The sequence below is a fragment of the Epinephelus lanceolatus genome, chromosome 21 (genome assembly GCF_041903045.1).
Source record: "Epinephelus lanceolatus isolate andai-2023 chromosome 21, ASM4190304v1, whole genome shotgun sequence".
Taxonomy (NCBI): Eukaryota; Metazoa; Chordata; class Actinopteri; order Perciformes; family Serranidae; genus Epinephelus; species Epinephelus lanceolatus.
The window spans coordinates 27,801,509-27,825,427 of record NC_135754.1 but is presented as its reverse complement, the minus strand read 5'-3'; the positions used below and the strand labels follow the sequence as shown (position 1 = coordinate 27,825,427).

At 42.3% G+C, this 23,919-nt stretch overlaps 1 protein-coding gene across 2 annotated transcripts; it reads left to right on the top strand.

Annotated features, from left to right (window-relative positions):
- The first annotated feature begins 5,940 nt into the window (after positions 1-5,940).
- Positions 5,941-23,532, top strand: sncgb (synuclein, gamma b (breast cancer-specific protein 1)). 2 transcript variants are annotated; one of them, XM_033612001.2, is made up of 6 exons: positions 6,097-6,433; positions 12,213-12,254; positions 13,321-13,448; positions 15,934-15,951; positions 20,472-20,513; positions 22,066-23,532. In XM_033612001.2, exons 1-6 carry the CDS (start codon positions 6,313-6,315, stop codon positions 22,072-22,074), a joined length of 360 nt encoding a protein of 119 aa, XP_033467892.1. In that variant the 5' UTR covers positions 6,097-6,312; the 3' UTR covers positions 22,075-23,532. The 2 variants fall into 2 exon arrangements, with proteins under 2 accessions (XP_033467893.1, XP_033467892.1); XM_033612002.2 differs by lacking the exon at positions 15,934-15,951 and having other exon boundaries at positions 5,941-6,433.
- The last annotated feature ends 387 nt before the right edge of the window (positions 23,533-23,919 follow it).

Here is a 23,919-nt window from a genome sequence, read left to right as displayed (position 1 = left end):
GGCTGAGTGAACCGTTGTCAACTCACAAATGACATGAACGTGTCACTGTTTATTTTGAGAATCAAAAACTGGGGGCATGGCGTAGTGTCATGATTGATTCCTCAATCAGTGAGTCCCATTTCCTGTCAGTTTCAGCGCTGTAGGTATGGCAGAGGGGATGTTTTGACTTTGCAGGAAAGAGCATCTAACAGCTTTTGACAGTGGCATCACCTTCAGGACAAATACATCTGCAACAAGAGAGAGGAACAGGGCACACAGTAGTATTCCCTATCTCAGACAGCCTACCCTTAGCAGGTCAGATAGTAATAATCAGGTGGATGATCTTGACGAGGAGGAGGGTGTCATGGAGGATGAAGCTCACAGAGAGGGAGGACAGCTCAGCCCCTTCAGGTAGCCGGGGTGCCAAATGCAAGATGGTAAAATGGACTGCACTTGGCACTGGTGGCCGAGGCTACCATACAGAGTACTCAGGAACCATTCACTCGCACTCACACACCGATGGAACAGCCACCAAGGACAATTTGGGGTTCAGTACCAGACATGGTGTGCAAAGGCCTTCACAAAATAAGGTTTCAAGATTAGCAACACTGTTCATGCCAAAATGACTTTTCACTAAGCTCCGCCCCTTTGTGATGGTCCAACAAGCTGTCGGAGTAAGCATGGAGCATTTTCGGAAACAGTGATTCCAGAGAGAAGCAGACACAGGGGTCTACAGTCTGTGTTTGAAGGATATATCCAGGATGTCAAACTGACTCAGCAGCAACAACAGGTTAAACAGACAAAGACATTTAGAAGCTAAAGCCGAAAGATGTACAGGTTTTTACCTAAAATTACCTAAAATTACTTGAAAAAATGATGCATATACCTGCTATAAATGGGAAATAAATCCCCCCAAGGAAGTATGCCCCTGACCCCCCTAGGTTTGGGCAGAGCCCCGCATGTTTCTCATCTGGTTCCGCCCCTGAACTGAAGCTTAGTACTTCAGGGTTTAACAAAAAAACACCTTTAAGTGGATGGAGTTTGTTTTTGTTGAATGAATACATGACTTGAAATAAAGACCTTTATTAACTGGACACACTACTTGTGAGAGAGATTTGTTGCTGTTCATAAACAACTAGTCCATACCCCTTGAGTGCACAGTTGCCCATGTAGTTTCACATGGTGTGTGTTTGGGATACAGGTCATAGGAAATTGCAGATTAAATAGTCAACTGAACCCATTAAGAAGAGCAATGTATTCAGACAGAGTTTTGTGAAATTGATAGTACGATTGATTTATTGAAAGTACAGTAGTACCATTGCCAATAGTGGGATAGTTAGTGGGCTAAAACTGTACATTAGTAGTTGAGGTAACACGTTGAAAGGCAGATAGTTCAAGTGTTTATATGTTGTATTGACTTAAAAGTGGGGCACACTGGTAGTTCACATGGGAAAGGTGCAGCTAGCCCTTGTTGCAGCAGCACACCATACCATGACTTGACCATGACAAATGAAAAATTAGAAAAAAAAAACAAACAAACATTGGTCCACAGGGGGAGCCACAGTGATCGGTCGCATTTTAGCCATTTTTAAGCATTTTTCTGTTGTTATAGCGCCACTCAGTTGCCAATTAGAGTTAAATTTCTCCAGTCACCTTGAGGCGTCCTGTTCTACATATCTACCAAGTTTAGTAAAAATCAATGTGGCGGTTAGGCCTAGATAAGAAATTAGCTCTCTGGCGCCCATTTTTTTGATGGAGTCAATAATGGAGGGGTCCCCTCAGATTATGTGTGGTCATATGCCTACAAAGTTGCGTGGTGATGGGTGAAACCCTTGAGATGTTATACACCTTTATGTGATGAGCCACGCCTTCCACAATATTCATTGCCTTATAGAAGCTCAGTTTTAGTAAGTTTTCCAACTTTTGCCAAGAGGGAACTTTAGATATTGGTCCCTAGATTATGTTCACCCAGTTTCATGCAGATCGGTCAAACTTCCTAGGAAGAGATCGATTTTAAGTGTTCTTCAAAAAATTCAAAATGGCGGAAAATCTATATAACCGGAAGTATGGGTTCTTGTGGCAAATGTGTTCCTCATGAGGAGCGGCATCTCTGTGCAAAGTTTCATGTCTCTATGACATACGGGGCATGAGATATGCCCATTCAAAATTTGCAATTTCAATCTGTTGCTATAGCGCCCCCCTTTGGCCAATTGATGTAATATTGCTTCATTCACATCCTCCCATGACCCTCTACCACTGCGCCACATTTCACATGGATTGACTAAGTCAGTGAGGAGAAAAACGTGGAACAGACACACAGAGTTTTCGTCATTATATAATAAGATTGTGCTACATTACACTGCATAAACTTGGATTACATTCAGAAATATAAAATATATACTGTGCTGTAATATTACTTCAATATATACATCAATAGACTAAAGATAATATGAATATATGTACTCTACAACAAAATGAAGCTGTAAATTAATGCACCACCCAGCAAGCACTGCCAGTGACTCAAATCAAACGCACCCACGTGTTCCAGGTGCATGGTGGGTGTGGCTAACATGCTGAAACGTCAAAGGTGGATCTGAGGTACTTCTGCTTGAGGAACACGTGGAACTTCAGTGAGGTGTGAGAGACTGTAACCTGTGACTGCAGCGCGTGCGCAGTGGGACACAGAGACGAAGTGGACTGGTTGTACTGGGACAGAAAGGCTGAGCGGACTGGTTTGCTGTAAGAATGAAGGAGCAGATGGAGGAGGACTCAGAGTCACAGGTGGACCAGCTGACAGGTGAGGAAGACGCAAGACAATCTACAACCATGATCCTCAAATATCTCACATGTTTTCACATGGGTGTTGTGTGACGTCATAGCCACAAAAAATACTCTTTTCTGCAAGAGTAACCTGGGAAACCTGTGACATCTCTGTGTGAGGTTAAAGGCCGAGTTTACAGAGGAAGTCATGCGCATTTTGTGGATATGACTTCACACATTTTTTGCTGTCCTGCCAGAGATCATTTTTTCCAGTGACAAGAAAAACAGTTTAAAGTCATTTATAAACCAGTTAAAGGAGGACTTGGCATTTCTCTCCTTACCACAGTGAATATGGTATTTAACCATAGGTGAAATTATAGACACAGATAGATAGAGACACAGCTGTGTGACAAGTCTTATGAATGATCTTAAAATGATTTTCTTTAACAAACCACACAACACAATCTACAAATGTGTACCATGATCCTCAAATATCTCACTATCCACAAACATGTCAGTTTACATCTGTGTTGTGTGAAGTCATATCCACAAAAATACAGCATGGTGAATTTATACTTTGGTGTTGAATCCACACTGTAGCACCTCCCCAGAAATGGAACTGCACTACTACTACTCTTATTTACTTTAATTTCACACATAGGAAACAATAAATTGTGAAGACAATAAAGCCTTCACAAAAATAGCATTTTAAGTCTTGTGTGTGATTTATCCTGGCTTCATATGAGCAGAGGAAATCTCCACTCCTCGCTAGGCTAATTTATACAATGTAAAATGCCATAGGCTTGTGCTAATAACGTTAGCATGTTGTATTTGTTTGGAAAACGTGTTCAGTATAAGACAGTTGTTTTGTCAGTGAACCTTGTGAGTTGTAATGGAGCCGAATTTTGTAAAATTACCTTTGTTAAATGTTGCTGTTGTCCCTGGTTTTATATGAGAAGAGGAAATCACCGCTAGCTGCTAGACTAATTTATACAATGTAAAAAGCCATAGGCTTGTGCTAATGATGTTAGCATGTTGTAGGCCTATTTGTTTGGAAAACGTGTTTAGTATAAGACAGTTGTTTTGTCAGTGAACCTTGTGAGCTGTAATGGAGCGAAATTATGTAACGTTACCTTTGTTAAATGTTGCTGTTGTCTCTGGTTTTATATGAGAAGAGGAAAAGATCTCTAGCTGCTAGGCTAATTTATACAGTGTAAAATGCCATAGGCTTGTGCTAATAACATTAGCATGTTGTATTTGTTTGGAGAACGTGTTTAGTATAAGACAGTTGTTTTGTCAGTGAACCTTGTGAGTTGTAATGGAGCCGAATTTTGTAAAATTACTTTTGTTAAATGTTGCTGTTGTCCCTGGCTTCATATGAGAAGAGGAAATCTCCACTAGCTGCTAGGCTAATTTATACAATGTAAAATGCCATAGGCTTGTGCTAATAACGTTAGCATGTTGTATTTGTGGGGAAAATGTGTCCAGATAAAGACAAGTGTTTGTCTGTGAATGCTGCGAGTTATAGTGAAGACGTAATTTACTCCACTTTTATAGCATAATTTCTCACCGTGGTCAGTTAGCCTGCAACTCGCGAGACTCGAGAACAAGAATGTCTCTAAACGTTCTCGAGTCTAGCATGAGTTGCAGGCTAACTGACCACGGTGAGAAATTATGCTATAAAAGTGGAGTAAATTACGTCTTTTCAAGTCAAGTTTGCATGCCGCAGCTTCAGGGCACTTGGATTACGACAGACGAGCCATTCTGACATTTTTGAAATGCATTAGTGAAGTTTTATTACATTGTCAAAATGTGGGTTCCATGCACTTCAAGTGTAGCTGTTATTCCGGCTAGCTGTATCCTCTGATACCCCAAATGAGTTTTGTGGATTAAAAAACTACACTGGACCTCTTGTCGGCATGAGGGTTAGTAAGTACTGTCTGTATTTTCATTCTAAAGTGGTCATTTCTTTTCATGTGTGTTTTGAATCAAGTAAACTTTACAGCACCTAGCAAGTATAAATGCTCACAATGGCGTAGGTGATGTGTGTAGGCTACAGCGAAGGGTCTGCAGCAGAAGTATAAATCCCACTTTACTCTGTAAACACGTACTTTAATTTCACATAGAAATGCTACAAGTTTTACAAATGTAAAGAGTTTCGCCACAGCAAATACACATGAGGTCATACTTACGCATTTGTGGATCCATTATTACACGAGGCAGGATATTGATTAGTGCATCTTTAATTAAAAAAAAAAAAAAATCAGCATTGGAGTCGACCAGGAGTTGACCATTTACATTTTAGTTTCTTGATACTTAATAAATTAATTTGAAACTGACTTGAGACTTAATAGTTGTTTATTAAATGCTTGAATAGTCCTTAACGTGTCTGAAGAGAACCATCAGTAAACCATAATGCTGTGTCATGATGTGGTATGTGTTGAGGCCACCAGAGGGCAGTGCGATTCTGTACAGCAAGACTGGCAATATGAGAGGTCCTCCTCTCTGCAAACTGCACTCTTCCAAAAATCACTTTACTCCTCGGTGTTGTTTTATTGGCTGTCTGATGGACTGAATGTAAAAAGAAAATATAGAGAGGCGGCAGCTTGTTTTCGTTTGTGTTCACAATTATTTCGCTCTGCTTTTCTCCTCTTTGATTAAAACAAATTTTTGCAAAAATAAAACAAAAATGGAGCGGCTGTCATGTGGAAGTGTCCACAGAATTGCGGTTCTGCTGAGCTGGCATGTCTGGGAGAAATGGGACGAGGAGGTGGAGGGGGAGGGGGAGCATGGAGGCAGTTGTGACTCATTCAGGTGGCGATGACAAAGCATTTTCTCCCCTCCTCACAGGATTAGCAATGGCTGCAGGTGCTCTCTTTTTCTCTCTTAATTCAGTTAAATGAAATGGTGATACACAGTGCACAGACATCTGGGTGCTCAACGTGAGGAATACTCAGGAAAAAACGAAGAGCGAGTCATATCTTTGGGACGAGCTGTGTGACTACAGATTACATGACAGAATCTCACAGGGCATATGATGTGGGGGGAAAAATCCTCTCTGCTTCCAGTGCTGATGCTCTGCTGGTTATGTAACAGAGCTCACAAGCTCAGCATCTAGAAAGGTGTGTCCAGAGCAAACTGTCAATCAGAATATGCAAACAGCAGGCTGGAGGCTGCACTGAGCTTGAGTGAGAGTCATCAGGAGAAAGATGGATGACGGGTGGAGGTGTGGCTGAAGCCCGGGGTTGCAGCATGACTTGAAAATGCTGCAGCAACCGGCCGTCTCTCCTCCTCCTCCTCCTCCTCCTCCTCTCTCCATTCTGTGCATACCGGCTGTTTCCTCCCCCCCGTGTCTCAGTCTGCGTGCTGTAGCCCTGCTGTGCAGTTCTCTCAGCCCTCTGCTGTAGCACCAAAAGGGAGGAGGAGCCACCAGCACACACGCGCATACTCACACAAGGCACACACACTCTCACATCATCTCTTCTGCACGCTCACTGTAAGCACCAGCCAGCCAGCCAGCCAGCCAGCCAGGCCCGTTTGGAGCAGGGGAGCCCAGCCGTCTCATCGCCCAAGATGGATGTACTGATGAAGGGGTTCTCCATGGCCAAGGAGGGGGTGGTGGCCGCCGCAGAGAAGACCAAAGCCGGCATGGAGGAGGCAGCAGCCAAAACCAAGGAAGGGGTGATGTATGTAGGTACGTAACACATCTTGTCTGTGGAGCTGCACGAGTTCTATTAAAAAAAAAAAAAAAAAAAAAAAAGTGGGTAAGTTTGGGGGAGACGCACTCATATTTGGATTTGTCTTGTTGCATCATGTGTTTTTGCACTGTTTGAGGCGGGGTCCCATGGGTGTCCATGTCTGGGACACTTGTGAGAAGCGACAGGGACAGAGGGAGGAGGAGGAGGAGGAGGAGGAAGAAAGGAGGGGATGGAGAGAGCACATACTGCTGCAGGACTGGTGCAGGGCAGAGGGTGGGGGTCTGAGAGAGAGAGAGAAGGATAGACAGACTGAGGAGGGGGACTTAGATGGAGAAAGAGATGGAAAAAGTTGTAAATGGGGAGCTGGGCAGTTGCTGGTGGAGGACTGGTCTTTTTTTGGGGGGTGGGGGTAAAAGAGAAAGAGGAGAGGAAAGAGTGATTCTGCAGGATCTTGCGATGGCGCTGCCTCAAGCTTTTATCTCCTGCCCTATTTTATTCACATTGTGTAGTTGGACGTCCGGTGATGGACTCCGTGCAGCGATAAAGTCCCCAGAGACTCAGTTTATCTGCCATTTTTAAATTTGCAGACTAGAGTTGACCTACATTTGACAAGCTGCCTGAGGTACATCTGCAGATAAATGTACACATTCACAATAAAGATGCTGAGAATGATCCAGAAGCTTTATGGTCACGCTGTGGTTCCCTGCACTTTGAGCTCAAGCAGCAAATGCGTCACATCTCAAGGTTACCTCGAGTACCAGGCTTTTAGGCCGCCCGAGAGGGGAGGGGCGTTGTAAAAGTAGGAGGGTGGGTGAGGAGTTAGCGGCATGAAAGTCTTCGTCGTGGTCCGCAGTCCGTCCCTTTGGCTCCCGGAACTGACCGTCACACAGCAGCTTCAAAGACCTTAATGACAGTGATGGAAAAAAATGCAACGGTATGCGTGCACGAGTCCCAAGCTGAGAGAGTGGGGAGGGAGGTGAGATGGGGCAAGGATCACTTGAGCACTGCAGCAATTTGCTCTCACCACCCCGCCACCCCCCACCCCCCTTCCCCCCTCCCAACTCACCCTCCACCCTCACCCCATCCTGGTGTTGATGCAAGAACGTGTGCGTGCGCGTTTGTGGCGTTGCAGCAGCAGGATTTGCCTGCCAGTGTGTGCTTCTGTGATGACTAACCACCTTCCTCCCCCCCTTCCCCCAACACCGCCGTGAAAGATGGAGGGATGCAGGGGGAGAGAAAAGAGGGGGAGAGAAGGGAGGGGTGTTATGTCAGAAAGAGCTTTGAGCTTCTAGTCCCGTGGCTCCTGTATGAACAGATGGAGGGGCAGAAAGAGGGATGACGGAGGGTGGAGGGATGACACTCACTGGAAAATGAAACCTGGATGTTGCAGAGAGTGCAGGTTGGTGACAAGCTCAGGTAAAGGAGAAGATGGGGTGACTTCGAGATGTAGAGCAAAGTAAATGGAGGAAAAAGAAAATGGTAACGCAAATCACGAAGTGGGGGGATGTGATCGCTGAAGTGAGGAGGGTCGATGGCGCCGATAAACCACTGTAACTGCCTGCAGCAGAGTGCATACGTCAGCGTTTGAGTGTGGGTACACAGTATCAAGGTCTGCACGCCTGCGTTCACAAACAGGCCGAAGCCGGTCGGACAGCTGGATGCGAGGGCGTAAATTTTGTTTCAACACGGTTTCAACACATATGTGAAACAGGGGAGGTTGGAGGTCCTCCCCCAGGAAATACTGAGTGTCAGACACTCCAGTAAATGTTTACGCAGCAATTTATGCCTTTCTTGCATCAAATGAAAGTCCTCTGCCTCTTTAATGTTTTTACTGTGGGGGACAAATGCACATGCTGTAAATATTGAGAGGGACGTGTCCCCTGTGTCCCCCTTTAAGTCCAGTTTAAGGGTTGGTTGATTAGGACGGAAGCACTGTACCGTCCATGTTTTTAATGAATGAATAATACTCCCAAAAGTCTCATCAATAATACACAAGAAAAAAAATTCAGGATGCTGATTTTCTGCGACGATATTAAAAACTGTCTTTGGTCAGTCTTCCAGACAGGGATTTATGCTTCTGCAGTCAGGCTATTAAATAATTTCAACACTGATTTGTAACTGCCTTTACATCCCTTATTTATTATGATTTATGTTGTTCTTGTTTTTTAATCATGGGTTTATGGAGCCCTCAGCTCATTACCTCTCTTACACAGCTTTCTTTTGTACATATATATGTAGTAATTGTATCAAATGTGAACATCTCAGTGCATATATTATGTGTTACATTGGTGCAAATGTCATCATTGATAAGATCTCTCATTGAATCCGGGACATGTCTGAGCAAAAGCACAAATCCCTCTCTGGAAAACTAAAGCCATATATTTGCACGTAATTTCATAACAGGAAAAATAATTCACACACTCTAATCCGTGCAGTCCTTATGTATTGAGTCAAGCTCTCGATCTGGATATTATTTCATAAATGTCTTTCTATTTCTGGTTATATGCTGAGCGGTGTCCTGTGCATCAGCTGGAACTGCGTCTGCCCAAATGTAATCTTCATCTTCATAGATAACTGTGTGTTCTGTATGATGGTGACAGAGAGATCACCACAGGTTCACATACAGGTATTCATGGTGACATCATGGTGGCTCCCCTCTGTTGACTGGGAAGAAGAAGCTGTGTCATTGCAGTGTGTGTGTGTGTGTGTGTGTGTGTGTGTTGGGCTGTACTGCAGTACTGCTCAGTACTCAGGCACGTGGCACATGTAGAACAGGGAGTGTGCAGAGAGATGGAGGGAAGCAGGAGACAGAGGGAGAGAGTGAAAGAGAGGATGGGTGGATGCAGGATACCGTAAATGGCAGCATCTGTGTAAAAGAGGGGACAGTCGGTGTGCACGAAATCGTGTCATTCCGCAGATTTATTCTCCCTTAGTTTCTACCTTCCTCCCGTCCCTTTCATCTCTTAGAGCAGATATTTCCCTCCTTCTATCCCTCACTCTGGCAGATTATATAACCACATTTTAATCTGCTTGGGATCATACTATAATGAGCACAGTGCTGGGGAGCAGAGAGGGAAATGCAGAGAGGTGCCGCTGTTCACAAGATGTTTTCCAGTATTTTCACAAAACACAGCTAAGCTTTATCAAGAGACAGAGAGTGAGAGGGAGAGAGAACAGAAAATTGAATAATCCAACCACGCTCACCTTTAGAATCCAGGGAAATGCATTAGTGAAAGGACACCAAGTCTTTGAAGAAACTGTGTGAGAGATTTAGGGAGTTTAGTGGCATCTAGTGGTGAAAAATTGCAGATTGCAACCAGCTGAAACTTCTCCCGGTTAGAATTCCTTCAGTGTTCAATGTTGAGGAAGTTTTTACCGGGAGCTGAATTATCCACAGAGGTCTCCTCTTCTCCAAAACAAACACACCTGGTGACTTAAACCGGTACAAACATTAAATAAAGCAGTTTAACATATAAAAAATCTGTATTTCCGATGGTCTTGTTGCGAAGGGGACTCTAACTATGGTTACTGATGTGAAATCCAAATGCCAAACTATTACTTTATATTCCATTTCTGCCAATATATGCCCCTGAATTCTATACACTGGCCCTATAAATGAAATTTTAGAAAGAACAATGAAGACTGCTGACCTGACATCTTCAGCAGGGATATGTCAGAGTACTTGTGAGAAAACAGCTGCTAATAAATGTTCAAAAAGGGAGGATAAATGTTAGTAAGAATATTCGAACTACAGTTCATGTTACAGTTCATGTTAGTACATGTTGGTATTTAAAATGTATGAAAATGAACATCCAAAAATTTGTTTTTCAAAGTGAAAGTAAAGGGATGAATGTTTACATTTTAATTGTATCAGCAACGTCCCATGATTATCATGGTTTCAACAAATTGTCTTCTGAATACTACAAGATGAATTAATACATTTATCAAAACATCAGTTAGGTGTACAGTAAGGGTCACTGTTTGATTTATTGATGAGTAAAACTAATCTAAATGCTCACATCTTAATCACCCGTCACTAAATAAAGAAACAAAAAATAAACAATTACACAATATAGAATTAATCAAAAGAAAATGTAACTAAAACAATGAAAACCTGCAACATGACAAACAAACATAGGAATTGTAAAATTTGTAACATTTCCATTAATTTCTCCTAGCTATTTGGAATCAGTAGGACCTGATAAGTATAAAAAACTAAACACTGTCAACGATAATAAAGTCCCAGTGTCCTTAAACAAGTACTCTCTAATTATCAATGTCTTAGCTTTTTACTGTTGCTAAAATTGCCAAAAATTTGTAGGGCAAATCTTTGGTGAAGATTCTCAGTCATCCAGGTCATGGTAATCATAAGTGCTTTATCGTAGGCAACTGGACTTTCTTGCGTTATTTGAAGACGTTTCACCTCTCATCCAAGAAGTTTGTTCAGTTCTAAAGGACTGGTGCAGAGTCGCAGGCTTTAAACTCTGTGTGGGTGTGAACCCTTACAGAGTTGTTGGGGTCACATGTGAGTCGTTGACCCACCTGGCCATCATGTGGGTCGTTAGGGTTAGATGGGACCAGGTGTGAATGGGGAGGGATCCCAAGACTGCATTGTAGGTAGGTGATAAATGGTGTCGTAGGTCACCTCCTCTGTTTAACTACAGTCATTCCAGTTTGACGTAGAGGGTTTCTTTCATGCTTCTTCATCTACGTCAAACTAGAACGACCATCGTTAAACAGAGGAGGTGGCCTATGACACCACTTATCCACCTACAGTGCAGTCCTGGGATCCCTCCCCAGGCGACTTCATATCCATTCACAGCTGGTCTCACCTAACCCTAACGACCCACATGACGGTCAGGTGGGTCATGACTCGTCGTGACCTCAACGAGTCTGTAAGGCTTCACACCCACAAAGAGTAGGATATACGATATAGCACCTATGAGCGTAGGGCATATCAAACTACAAAAGTTATCAATCATGTATAAGTTTCAACCATTAAATGTGATCAGGTTTTGGATAGGGCCCAACCGATTTATCGGCCGGCCGATTTAATCAGCCGATTATAGTCAATATTAGGCCAAAAGTTGGCCAATTGATGCCGATGTTAACACTTATATTTTCATCACTAATAAAATGCAGGGAATATGGTGTTTTACTTAGAAATGATGTCCTTGTGTTATTTCCCAGAGGTTTACTGCCTTTTTGCACATCATATTTTTGATTTTCTTGTGTTCAAATTGTTCATATGCTGCTTGTTCCACACAATTTCTGATAATAAAAGTATTTGAAAATAGTAAAATGTTCTTCCTTCAATTTATATCTTTGTAACAAGTGTTTGAACTATATTTAAGCCATCAAAAGCAGGTATTTCGGGGGGTTTAAATTGAAAAATGTAAAAATTTAATCGGCCAGTGTATCGGTTATCAGATTTTTTTATTCCCTAATATCAGAATCAGCATCGGCCCCAAAAAATCCTTATTGGTCATGCCCTAGTTTTGGACCTTGTTCACTTTTGTGTCGTGATCAGCTGCAGACTGACTTGGCAGAGATGGCTGCCATCTTGTTTTTACATAATGTATTGTGCTCATACTACCACCAGATGGCACAAAGAAGTGTCCACGAACGAGGACAACAGGTCTGAGTTAAGTAGAATGAAGTACAAGGTCTGGTTAACCCAAAATGTGACGTCCTCATATGAGGACACAGGGTCTCAGGAGGTTGGAGAGTAAGTTATTTTCATGGGTGTAATTGTATTCTCTCTTTGATCCTCAGGCAGTAAGACAAAGGAGGGAGTTGTGTCATCAGTAAACACAGGTAAGAGAAGCTGTTTACCTGCTAGCCTTTTTTAATTTTTATTAGTTATCATTTACTAATTCTATTTGTGACGTCTTAGCACAAACCTTAGGGGGGATACAAATATTATCTGGCAGTGGTTTGTATCTGCAGATGTTCTTCTGTGATCTTACAGGTGTTTGCTGTCTTTGCCCAGGACGATACCAAAATGTGAATTAAAATCATCTCCATAGCTTCATTTTGGGACTTTGTTATCCACAGCCCTGCTCTTTAATGGAGGTGGGGTGATTAATCAAACATACATTTCCCAAACTAGTCGACCAGTTAGTCTTAATCTTTATGGCCTTTCTCTTGTAAAACTGAGAGAAAAAAAAGTTTGCAAAGATTTTGCTTTGTTGCAAGTGTTTTCAAACTGTAGTTTTTGTTTTTTCAATAGAAAAGACTTAATGGGCAAAGACTAATCGGTTGGTTTGGCAAATGAACATCTGGTTGATTTCCTTACCTGCACCAAAGAGCATGACCCCAAGAAAGTGGGCTGGACTTTGACGCCAATTTGACATAGCGTGACAAACTGTCACTACAGTTCATGGCACCTGATGCCATTGGGCCCAAAAAGACTTTTTCCCATGTCCCTTTTTCCCCATCTGTAAATCAGTGGATTAATTTCTTTGAATGTCACAACCCCCACAAAATGACTTCTTTCTTGTTATTCATTTGATCCAATAACATTTGGAAAGTCCAGAAGAGCCCCATGTTGAAATCATTGTATCCCCACTCAAGTCAGCAGAGGGATAAAGGGGAAGCAAGCCGCTTGGCCGGCTGAAGTTAGCCTGTTGTGCGTGAAGATGCCAATATGCTTGCTCTATTGGCCCGTTGATGTGAAATATCTGGGTAATTTAATACCTGGGAAGTCAAAGCTTTATGGCTTCATGAGTCACTGAGCAACTTTGGTAGGAACGAACAGGCCCTGCCTAGAATGCTGTATCCAGGTCTCTTGATAGGTCAGTATACAGGTGGTGTGTGTGTTTTGTCATTGTACATAATTTGAGTGTGTTTCAGCTTCATTAACCCCCCCCCCCCGTCTCAGTGGCCAACAGGACTGTGGACCAGGCCAACATTGTTGGAGACACAGCGGTTGCTGGGGCCAATGAAGTGTCACAGGCAACAGTGGAAGGGGTCGAGAATGTCGCCGCATCAACCGGGCTGGTCAGCCAGGTCAGTTACCACAATAACACTGGGTTACACCAACGGCCTCCACAGAAACATGTCTGTGTGCAGCACCATGAAAATATCTGAACTTTGAGTGATTTTCTGCTCCAACAAGCTCCGACAGACTCGCAGGTCCAGACTCAAGTTTAAGTCAGCCTGAAACTGATGCAGTGATCTTTTATAGACAGCTGGTTTAACGCCAGCCACTAGATGGAGCTGTTTCCCCACATTAAACACATCAGAGACCTCCAGAGAGTTAAAGAAATCTCATTTACAGTTTCCTCTGTTCAACAAAATTATACATCAAAGCAATGCTTTCTGTGAAATTAATACATAATCTCTTGATGATTCTGTTCATATTTATTAGGATGCACCTCATCCAATTATTTAGTGGTATTTAAGATAAGTGGATTAGAGCTCCAATGCAGCCTATGTCAATTAATCCTCAGATTTCTTTTGATTAATTCAGTGTTCCCAACCTGTGGGTCCCGACCCCTGTTGAGGGTTGCCAAAGTTTCACAAAGGGTCGCGGGGCCTTCTTGATTTCAAGGGGTGTTGGATAACTTTGAAACTATATATACAGCAAAGATTTCAGGATTTCATTCATTTCTGTGAGGAAAACTAAATGAAATTGTTATTTGTGAAGTTTAGATAATTTGGGTTAATTGAACAGATTATCCGTTGTGCTGTACTGTAATTATTATGCATTGAATATAATATGATATATCCATGAAATATGTCCCTTAGTCAGGGGTCGTCAGTTTACTCTGATAGAAAAGGGGTCCCTTCAGGAAAAAGACTGGGAAACACCAGTGTATAAAATAGTGACAAAATGAACCTATTACAAAAAAACAAAACAAAAACCAACAACAAAAAAAAAACGTATTTTGTGACTCTTCTTATCACTGAAATATCTCAACCATTGTACCTGAGCATTACTATTAGCTTACAATGGAGCCAGTTCAGAGATTACAGTGAATCCACAGTTGATTAAGGTAATGTTTCTATATATTCAATGAAAGGCTGCCAGATCTTTGAAAAGGCATCGCACCTGTTTTTCAGGACATAGATGATCTTCTCTAGAGGTATACAGATCATCATTTCTGATGTCCACTTTGATATAGAGAGGGGGGAATCTGACTTCTAGGGGCCGTATTCATAAAGCTTACTCGTAGAGTCATTCCTAGTGACAAAATTCTTTCAAAGAAAATTCATTGTGACGTTTTCTTAGAATTTCCCCTTAAAGTTAAGACTAGGTCCTGGTAAAGATAAAAGTTATTCACGGAGCATCTCAGACCTTAAAAGAACTCAGAAGGTGAAAAACTGTTAGGAGCAGGGAGGAGGAATTTTAAGAGGTTTAAGAGTTTCTTAATCAGAGGGGAAAATGGTGGCCACCTGACAACTAATCACATCTGTTAAAAGAATGCATCATACCTACCAACAGGGTCGATCACACCTCCTTCCTGGGGTAAAAGTTTCTGTCACTTCCTTTCCTCAGAGTTGCTCTGCGAACTTTCCTAAATCACGCTAAACTGGGACTCCTTACTAAAGGTTTTAGGCTAAGTGAGGAACTCTGTGAGAATATTCTCAGAATGTCTGTGAATACGACCCCTGCTTAATGCAATATGCTTCCAGGAAACAGCAGGAGCTATACCGATAAATATCCCCGAGCTTTGATTGAGTTTCAAATTTAAACATTTCCTTAGAGAAATTGAATTTTGTGTGCATCATTTTAGTGAGTGTGTCACACAAATCAAAATGTTAATTTTGTGCAGTGCCATCTGAAACAGATATTTGGAATTGTAGGATTATACCAGTGTAACTTTTGAGGGATTGGGTACAGTTGATGGAGAAAAGTGTAGCTGACCAAACTAAATCTGGCATTTACAGTGGCATACTGGATTTTTGAGGCAGAGACTGGTATCGATATTTTTATTGAATAAGTCAGCCAATATATATTTTTTTTTAAAAAAAAGCATAAAATAGATGAAACAATCTTGATACAGATAAATTTCTGTAACAGATCTTCTTGTAACTTATATTAGTGTGGTTGATTTATCAGTCTAGCTTTACTTAAATTATTAATTGATCATCAGCAGTGTTTATTTTGATTCATCAGTCAGTTGTCACTAAAAGGACCAACATGAGAATGTGAATTATTATGTATTTGCACTGTTTTAGTAACTATGTACTGTTTTAACCTGGTCTTAAAATATGCCACCTCCATTAAAGCCCACGTATACCACACAGTTATATTACAGTTATTTGTTTACTTCGTGACACTTGACTCAGATGTTAGATGGCCTTCATCTAACTTTTGTGCCTTATGCATGTCTTTTTTTTTTTTTTTTTTTTAAATTTTTTGTCTTGTGTGTCACTTCTTTTGTCACAATACTGTGGCAGTGCTTCTGTCTTGTGTGTCGTTCTGTGTCGCTGTTGTTCTCTGCTTGTGTTGTTCATGTTGTGTGTCTCATCTGTGTTTCCCTGATAGGAGGAGCCTGTATACGAGGTGCATATTGGACAGAGCAGTGTGGGGTCATAGGTCATGCTGGGGTGGGCTGGAGTGAAGGAGAAACACGGGCTGCGGTGGAATGGTCTTTTTTTTTTTTCTTAGGAAGGTTCCTTACTGAGTGTCATGACCTGAAAGTATCTAAGTGGCAGCCATGACAAGAGCTGGTTGAAATCTTTAAATGCTAAGGAAAGGTGCCTCAGTGCTTCCTTTCTGATCTCCTTTTGCATAGGATACACTGGACCATCCTTTACGAAAGGAAAGGAGATAGTGCCGTCCCACGTTAGCTTGCAGCAGCAACAGTTCAAGTGACACGCCATTTTGCCATTCATGAAAACAAGCCATATGTCTATTATGCGCAATGTGATTTTGCCAAGTTGGGCATGATCCTGGATCAACATCCCACATCGTGCTCCTGGACAAACATTGCAGTCCTCTGACATCATCAGTGTGCTGCTCCTGTGCTTCTTTTAAAATACCTCTGTGCTTCTTCAGAGCTAAGCTAGTTTCCCAAATTAAAGTCAGTGCAATACATGACTTCAACAGGGCTACAACAGGTCGCGCGCCGGTGATGTCATAGGTGATAGAAACATGGGATTTTGACTGGCGGCAGAGCTCTTCACACACATAAAGTGTAAATCAAAACAAATCAGTTGAGTCTTTCCCCTTCGGATGAAATGGCCAGTCAGGCTACATGCAACGGAGAGAGTTTAAGAGGTCCTGATCGCCTTCGGTACGACGAGAAAGTTAAAATGATAGGAGGTGTGTGCCCTTTTCAGCTGCCAGCCTCTGTGTAGTCTCGCCACCAGACATTCAGAGATCTCCGGCTTCTGATAGTCTGGGGACACTCCTTTCTAAAGTGTGTTTAACACACCGGCGAAAACGGCCAGCAACAAAGCAACGCCTCTTGCATTTTTGAAAAGGACACGCCCTCCTGGAAATGTGCGCTCCCCCTTTTCTCGTCCGCAAGGAAACAAACACACAGAGAGCTTGAAAATAGATGCCAAGAGATTTAACTCCGTTTTATCAAACGTGTGCTCAGTCAACAAGATTGTGGAAATGAAGGACTTACAGTGACTTGAGCCATTTTGTACTGCTACACATGTTTCTAGTTGGACTATGTTTATGAGCACAAGAGTTCAGCGAGCCACCGAAGGACCGCCCTGCGGATTTACTATTGGTTCTGCAACGAAGGGAGTTTTTTTAAACTCTGAAATTGTATCCGCCCATCTAAACACAAAATCAGGGAGAAAGACATCAGTCTTTAGTTAAGCAAAGCGTCTAAAGACTGACATGTGAGTCTAGCCTCTGTGTGGACGAATGACCCTGTCAATTCATTCATTCAATTCATGTCCTGTCGATTCATTACTCAACATTCATTAGAATTAACTTCTTGGCTTTGAATATCTCATGTTATTGTTGAGATCAACTGACTTTAGCTAGCTAGCTAACATTAGCCAACTAACCTGTGATGAAGTGCCTGCCACAGATGTAATGCTAGGTGTAGTGACAGGCTTTCCGTCTGTACCCTGCCGTTTGATGGCTGTGAGCCACAGACTTCTTCTTTCCCCATTCTCACTTGCAATTCTGTGTTGTTTTTTTTTTTTTTTTTTTTTTATTGTTTGCTGTGCAGTGAACAGCCGTCAGCCTGCTCCTACTGGCACACGTTGTTGTTTTAAGACATGCCTCTACATGCTGGTAGATTGATAGAGGTGCTAGAGCGGACCGCTGGAATGGACTGCTTGAGTCGCGGAGCGCTGGGCACAATTATAACAGAATTTGCATTCATACTGTCAGTGCTTTAGCTTATGGACATAAATACAGTTAACTGTTACTCTAAAAAATACATTTGGAGGGTTTGACAAAGTGTTTGCTCCACAATTTCTTCCCTGTTGAAGCCTCACGTTTTATTGTCTGTATCCATTTTTGTCTTCTACAAGGTTCCATTTTTCTGCTCGGCAGCTGATAAAAGCTAAGCTCTGGGTTTTTATTGGCCGTGCAGCCCACCACACAGCAACTTTTCGGCATTTGGGCTTAGTGAAAACTCAGCAGGCGGGGAATGGAGGGGAAAGCGGGCCTCGTCAAAGACAGTGGATAAACCAAGACGGTCCACTGCAAGTCAGTTTCCTGTATCAGTGTCACGTGGGGTTCGCGACCACCACGCCCCTTTAGGAGACTAACAGCAGGTCCTGAGTCCATTGACTTCAGTGGGAGAAATGAACGTGATTACAGATTATGGCTGATTCTTTCGCCCCATAGTCACGGAAGCAAATATTGGACCCATTTATCACAAGCCACATATTTTCAGAACATTCCGACACCAAAATGCACCAAAACACACTCTCGCAAGATCTGGCAACAGAAAGCTCCTCTCTGGTGCTGAAATCAGTGCAGTTTTACCAAAGATACTGGATTAAAAAAATATTTTTTTCCAGTGGATGTCTTAGTTACAACATGATTGAGCTAACTGGAGTAGTTTCATGTCGTATCCGACAACGGGATTGGCGGTTCTCCATCATCTTTGATTGGGTTACGGGGGACAACGCCTACGTAGGAGACCGGAAATGTATACCATTTCATACAATAGGGGTATATTGTAGGTGGGCCATCTTGTTATAGTACAGTATCTTTGGCCTTGTTTCCCCTTTGGGGGCGTGGCTTTCAGATTATGACGCATTGCGCTCTGTCTCTATAGATCACTTCCTTTCTTGAAAATGTGAAGGTGAGGTTTTAGTCACTCAACTTTACTTGTAGGAATGTAAAACTTTGCAAAAAACATGTTAGACTGATCAGAAAAATACTAGAAGAGTCCAAGGGACATCTAAGATACACTTTTCATAGTCCATCTTCGTAAGTAGTAGCATATTGTAGTTTCACCATGCACAGGAGACCCATGTCAACAACATTGCATAATTACGTAGCTTAGTGTAAGTGAAGTTGGATTCTTTTAGCACAGAGGTTATCTTCTTCTTAGTCATCATGAATTCTCTTATCCATCTTTCTTTGACCCCATGACATTTTCCATTGAGGTCAAGCAAAAGTTTTTAGGAAGATGGAAGATGTAATTTTTCTTGACTATTCGACCGCAGCCAAAGGGGGGGGATACACTGCATGCTACATGCACAAAGTTACCAGTTTATTGGTTATGCCTGTACAATCTAATCCAGTTAACCTGCAATAAATCTGACTTTTCCTGCAGAATGTTTTACGGTAGGATTTACTGCAGGACTGTTGTGTTGGGTTACATTAAATGGCACAAGTGTACCTAATAAACTGGTAACTCAGTGTATATTAGCTAAGAGCCCACAACAGACTAAGTGAGCGTCAGCAGGGGAAAGAAGAAACAGAAGCTGCTGTGATGCTTCTGAAATTAAAATGGACAAAACATGCTGAAGTATTTGGATAAATGTGGAAGCAAATAAGAGACATGAGTACAGTGGGGCTGGAGCCTATCCCAGCTGAAATTAGGAGAGAGGCAGGGTACACCCTGGACAGGTCACCAGACTATCACAGGGCTGACACATAGAGACAGACAACCATTCACACTCTCATTCACACCTACGGACAATTTAGAGTCACCAGTTAACCTGCATGTCTTTGGACTGTGGGAGGAAGCTGGAGTACCTGGAGAAACCCACACTGGACCAGCAACCCTCTTGCTGTGAGACGACCTGAGTAACCTGAATCTAATTTTGGAAATTCTGAAACTTTCTTTTTTTTTTTTTTTTATCTAAATTTCTGAACATTGACAAAAAATATATGCAAATTCAGTTTTTAAATTGCAAATAACTAAAATTTCATGTTTTAATTTCAAAGTGGTAAATTCAGAACAAATAAATTTAGCTACGTTTTTCAAAGTTAAATATTTCAAAATCATGAATCCAGAGATGTTTACCTTTTACAATTAAGTATTCAGCGGCTGTAAAATTCAAATACTTATGTCTCTTTTTGCTTCCATTATTATTGTTTCCATTGATGGTTTAACAGCATAAAAACATGTCACAATTTCCTACTCTGAATATAGCAAACATTTTCCTCTGACCTCTCAGACGCGCACTCACTGGTGTGGTTTAGGCAACAATGATACTAAAACTCTCCATTTCTAACCATGTAGCTCTCCTGGGTAGCATTAAGTAACCTACAAGTGCTAAGCCACATCTCCAGCACGTCAGATTAGCAAGTGAATATATTCATGGCATGCACCAAAATGGCTTCATGCACTGCTCAGGCTGAGCAAGGCCTGTGCACCTGGAGCCCGGCAACATGCTGTAAAGCTCTAATCAACTAACCGAACCCCCTTGGAACTCTTGAGCATGATAATAAGACCCGAGTCAATCCTACAGCATGGTCTTTGTAGTCTTAACTGCTTTATTACATCAGAGTTGGAGGAAAACGAAAGCTAGATGGCCTTCGGTGCTTGAGGCCCCTCCGCCCTGCCATCACCTCATCCTTTCATCATCTCCACTCCACCTCTTTTTATGTGTCTAACTTGTTCTCACTCTTCTTGTTTCTTCTGGCAGGGAGAATATGGTGGAATGGAGCAGGGTGGGGAAGGAGGAGAGGTAAGAAAACAAGTTGGTATCAAAGCACAGCAGATCATTTATGAGAAGCAGCTCAGTTAAATCAAATTATGTGACTCATTTGGCTAAGTGCAGGTGGAGAGAAACTAAATACATTTACTCACTCTGTGATTCTTTATGACTTCTTTATCAAGGTTTTTCGATTATGTAAGACTTTGTACTTTGTTCTACCACATGTATATGTATATCCGCCTGAGACCCGAACTTACTGTTTGGTATGTATTTTTATTTTCATCTAGCTATTTGGGATCAGTAGTACCCGATAAGTGTAAAAAAAAACCCTAAACCTTGTCAATGATAATTAAGGCCCAGTGTCTTCAAACAAGACAACAGTAAAGTCCCAATGTCCTCAACTGAGTACCTCCTAATTAACAGCATCTTATCTTGTTACTGTTGATAAAATTGGTCAAATTTGTTGCCATATCAAACCACAAACATTACTGATCATAAATAGCATAGCATAGCTCCCCTGGTTGGCAACAGTCCACACCATGTAAGGAACTCTCGGGATTTTACCAACAAGACCAGAGAGATAACACTGGACTCTGACAAAACTATGGTATCATACGACATCACTTCACTTTTCACTTGCATTCCCATCAAAGAAGCAGTTAAGACTGTGAGGACACATCTGCTACCAGACAGCTCCCTTCCAGACAGGACCAACTTCACCCAGACCACATTTGTGACCTGCTGGATCGTAGTTTGACCACCACCCACTTCAAGTACAACGAGGGTTTCTACTAGTCTGGGGCCGTTAGTGGCCATTTTGGTAAGGAACCGGAACCAGGGCAAGTGAGACAGGATCCGGAATTCGATGGCTGCGCCTTTCCGTCAAAATAAAAGCACCAAGCTAATAAAAATGCGGTGAAACTTTTAATTTAAAGAATATAATTTACAAGAAAAGCCCCAAGCCATTAAGTTAATAGATTTTCTTACACCCCTCATCACCCCAAATCGATGGTGCGCCAGAATTTAAAGTTTTACTTTGGTGAATTTGGTGAATTCTGCATCCGCTCTCTAGACCGGAACCAGAATCCAGACAAAATTCAGAGTGAATAAAAACCGAGGCTAGTTTTTACAGACAAAGCACAGCTGTGCTATGGGCTCACCGGTGTCCCCTATAGTGGCCGATCTTTACATGGAAGATGTGGAGAAGAGAGCTCTGACCACCTTTAGAGGAACTGCTCCTAGCCACTGGTTCAGGTATGTGGACGACACCTGGGTCAAGATCAAAACTGAGGAAGTGGAAACCTTCACGGAACACATTAATGCAGTGGACCCTAACATTAAATTCACTCTGAGGAGGATCTGAACGGGTTAAAATACAGTACTTGAGTAAATGTACGTAGTTACTTTCCACTACTGCTCAGTAACCAGTAAGCTGATCTTGATAGTTAATCTCCGCAGAGTGCCCTTTTAACATTTAAAGGCCTATTTTTCTGACATTGTGGTGTGCTACTTTTATCCAACTAAAGAATTTGAGTATGTCTCCCACAACTGACGTGTTTCCTCCCTCCCTCCTTTCTTCCAGGGTTATTAGTCGTCTTCAGGACCTTCCCTCCCGTGCTCTCCAGCGGCCCCTCGCTCCCCTTGCCTCGCTGTACCAGACTCCAGATGTTCAACATATTTTTTTGTGACTTTACAGAACCAAAATCAACTGAAACAGACTCTTCCGGATGCCGCACCTCAGCCCCTATCTCCCCCTCTGCCTCGTCACTCTGTGATGCCCCCCTTCACCCCCACCCTCCCAGCAGCAGCAGCCCGCTGCCACCTGTCCTCACCCCGTCTCCTCCCCTCTGATTTTCTTCAGCCTGTAGCTTTTCCTCCACTGCCCGTCTCCGCCTCACCTGTGTGTTAGTGTCGTCCTGATATGAACCCTGGTGTTGTTACAGTCCCCCCTCCCCTCGCCAACCACCCTCGCCTACCAACCGATAGGGAAATCTCACAAACACACACGTACACACAAACAAAGAGACACACCTTCACTTAACACACGCATTAAACACACACACACACACATACAGTACATACCGCAAATGCCAGCACAGCCACACACACCGGGCAACCATTGGGAATTTTTTGGGTGTGTAAATACAGTTAAGCCTCTGCATTCCTTAACAATAACAATAAGTCACTGAGTGACTGAGGCAGGGTATGAGAGGGTGTGTGATCTGCTGTTTGTGTGCCTGTGTGTCCATGTTAGCTTATCTACGTGTGTGTGTGTGTGCATGTGTAGCTGCTGGCATATAAAATAAATCTCCAGAGGCTTGTGCAGGGAATGGTGCATCAAGGACAGATATCCTTCTGTTATGTGTGCAGTAGTTAGTTAGTTAGCTACAGTAGACTGCATGCACAGATGTGTAGAATGACTTGTCTCGTGTTGTAACTGTAGAGTAGCAGCTATTCTGTGTAGCTTTGTATGGCTTTGTGTGAGTTTGGCCTCGATATTAGAAACAGGGTTATTAACCAGGAAGCAATACACAATGCTCATTTCTCTCAGCTGTTAGAGCGGAAACTTTGAACTGTGTTCTTGTGATGCATGAGAAAACGAGCAAGTTGGTGTTTAGTTTCAGATTTTCACACAATTTCTCTGTAACGTTCAATATTTGTGGCTAAATAAGCAAAGCCGAAGCGAGACAACAAGCAGATTTTGGTTCTTTAAGGGCACAGTCACACATGAGTGAAATTTGCCCCCGTTTACTTCCATTCAAAGTGAGCGAAGGGGAAAATAAAATATACGCTTCCGATGGAAAAACAGATTTGCATCTGCGCATCACCTGGAGTTCAGCTTTGAACTGTGACCTGCAAAGGAGCAGGGTGAAGTCGGGTAAAATGGGACAAATATGGTTTTACATGTCTGGCTCTTTAAATATTAGCAGCAAGTCGACAAACATGTTATTGCATTGTTACTAAAAAGGTGCTGTGCATAAAACAATCATTTTTATTGGTCTGAGATAATGAGGGTGGGCAGAGTAAAGATTTAAACAAAAGAGGAAAAGGAAAGGAAAGCCATCTGTAATGTTGGTTTTGGTAATAGGAGTACTGCAGCTAAAACAAGGTGTAATGCCAAAAATGGCTTAAGGATGTTGCATTTTTATTATCATTATATTTTCACAATACACTTAAGTTTTTATGGGAAGGTTTTGTGTGAGTAATGCACTCAGCTAAAATGTGATATTTCTCTGTAGTGAAACCAGCATGTTTTTAGGCTACCAGGTGCCATAAAATCATAACTTATGCTTTTTGTGTGCCCCCTGTAATATTACAGACATGTTTAGTGCCATTGTGAAGCAGGATTTATACTTATGCGGCAGACCCTACGCTGTAGCCTGCGTACGTGACCTACGCCGTTGTGAGCATTTATACTTGTGCGGTGGTGTGTCTG

What these genes read in the sequence shown, in the direction of transcription:
- sncgb (XM_033612001.2), top strand. Translation starts at nt 6,313, where the DNA reads ATGGATGTACTGATGAAGGGGTTCTCCATGGCCAAGGAGGGGGTGGTG. An exon ending in GGAAGGGGTGATGTATGTAG is followed by an intron (nt 6,434 to 12,212) that starts GTACGTAACACA and finishes TTTGATCCTCAG; the next exon opens with GCAGTAAGACAAAGGAGGGA. An exon ending in TGTGTCATCAGTAAACACAG is followed by an intron (nt 12,255 to 13,320) that starts GTAAGAGAAGCT and finishes CCCCCGTCTCAG; the next exon opens with TGGCCAACAGGACTGTGGAC.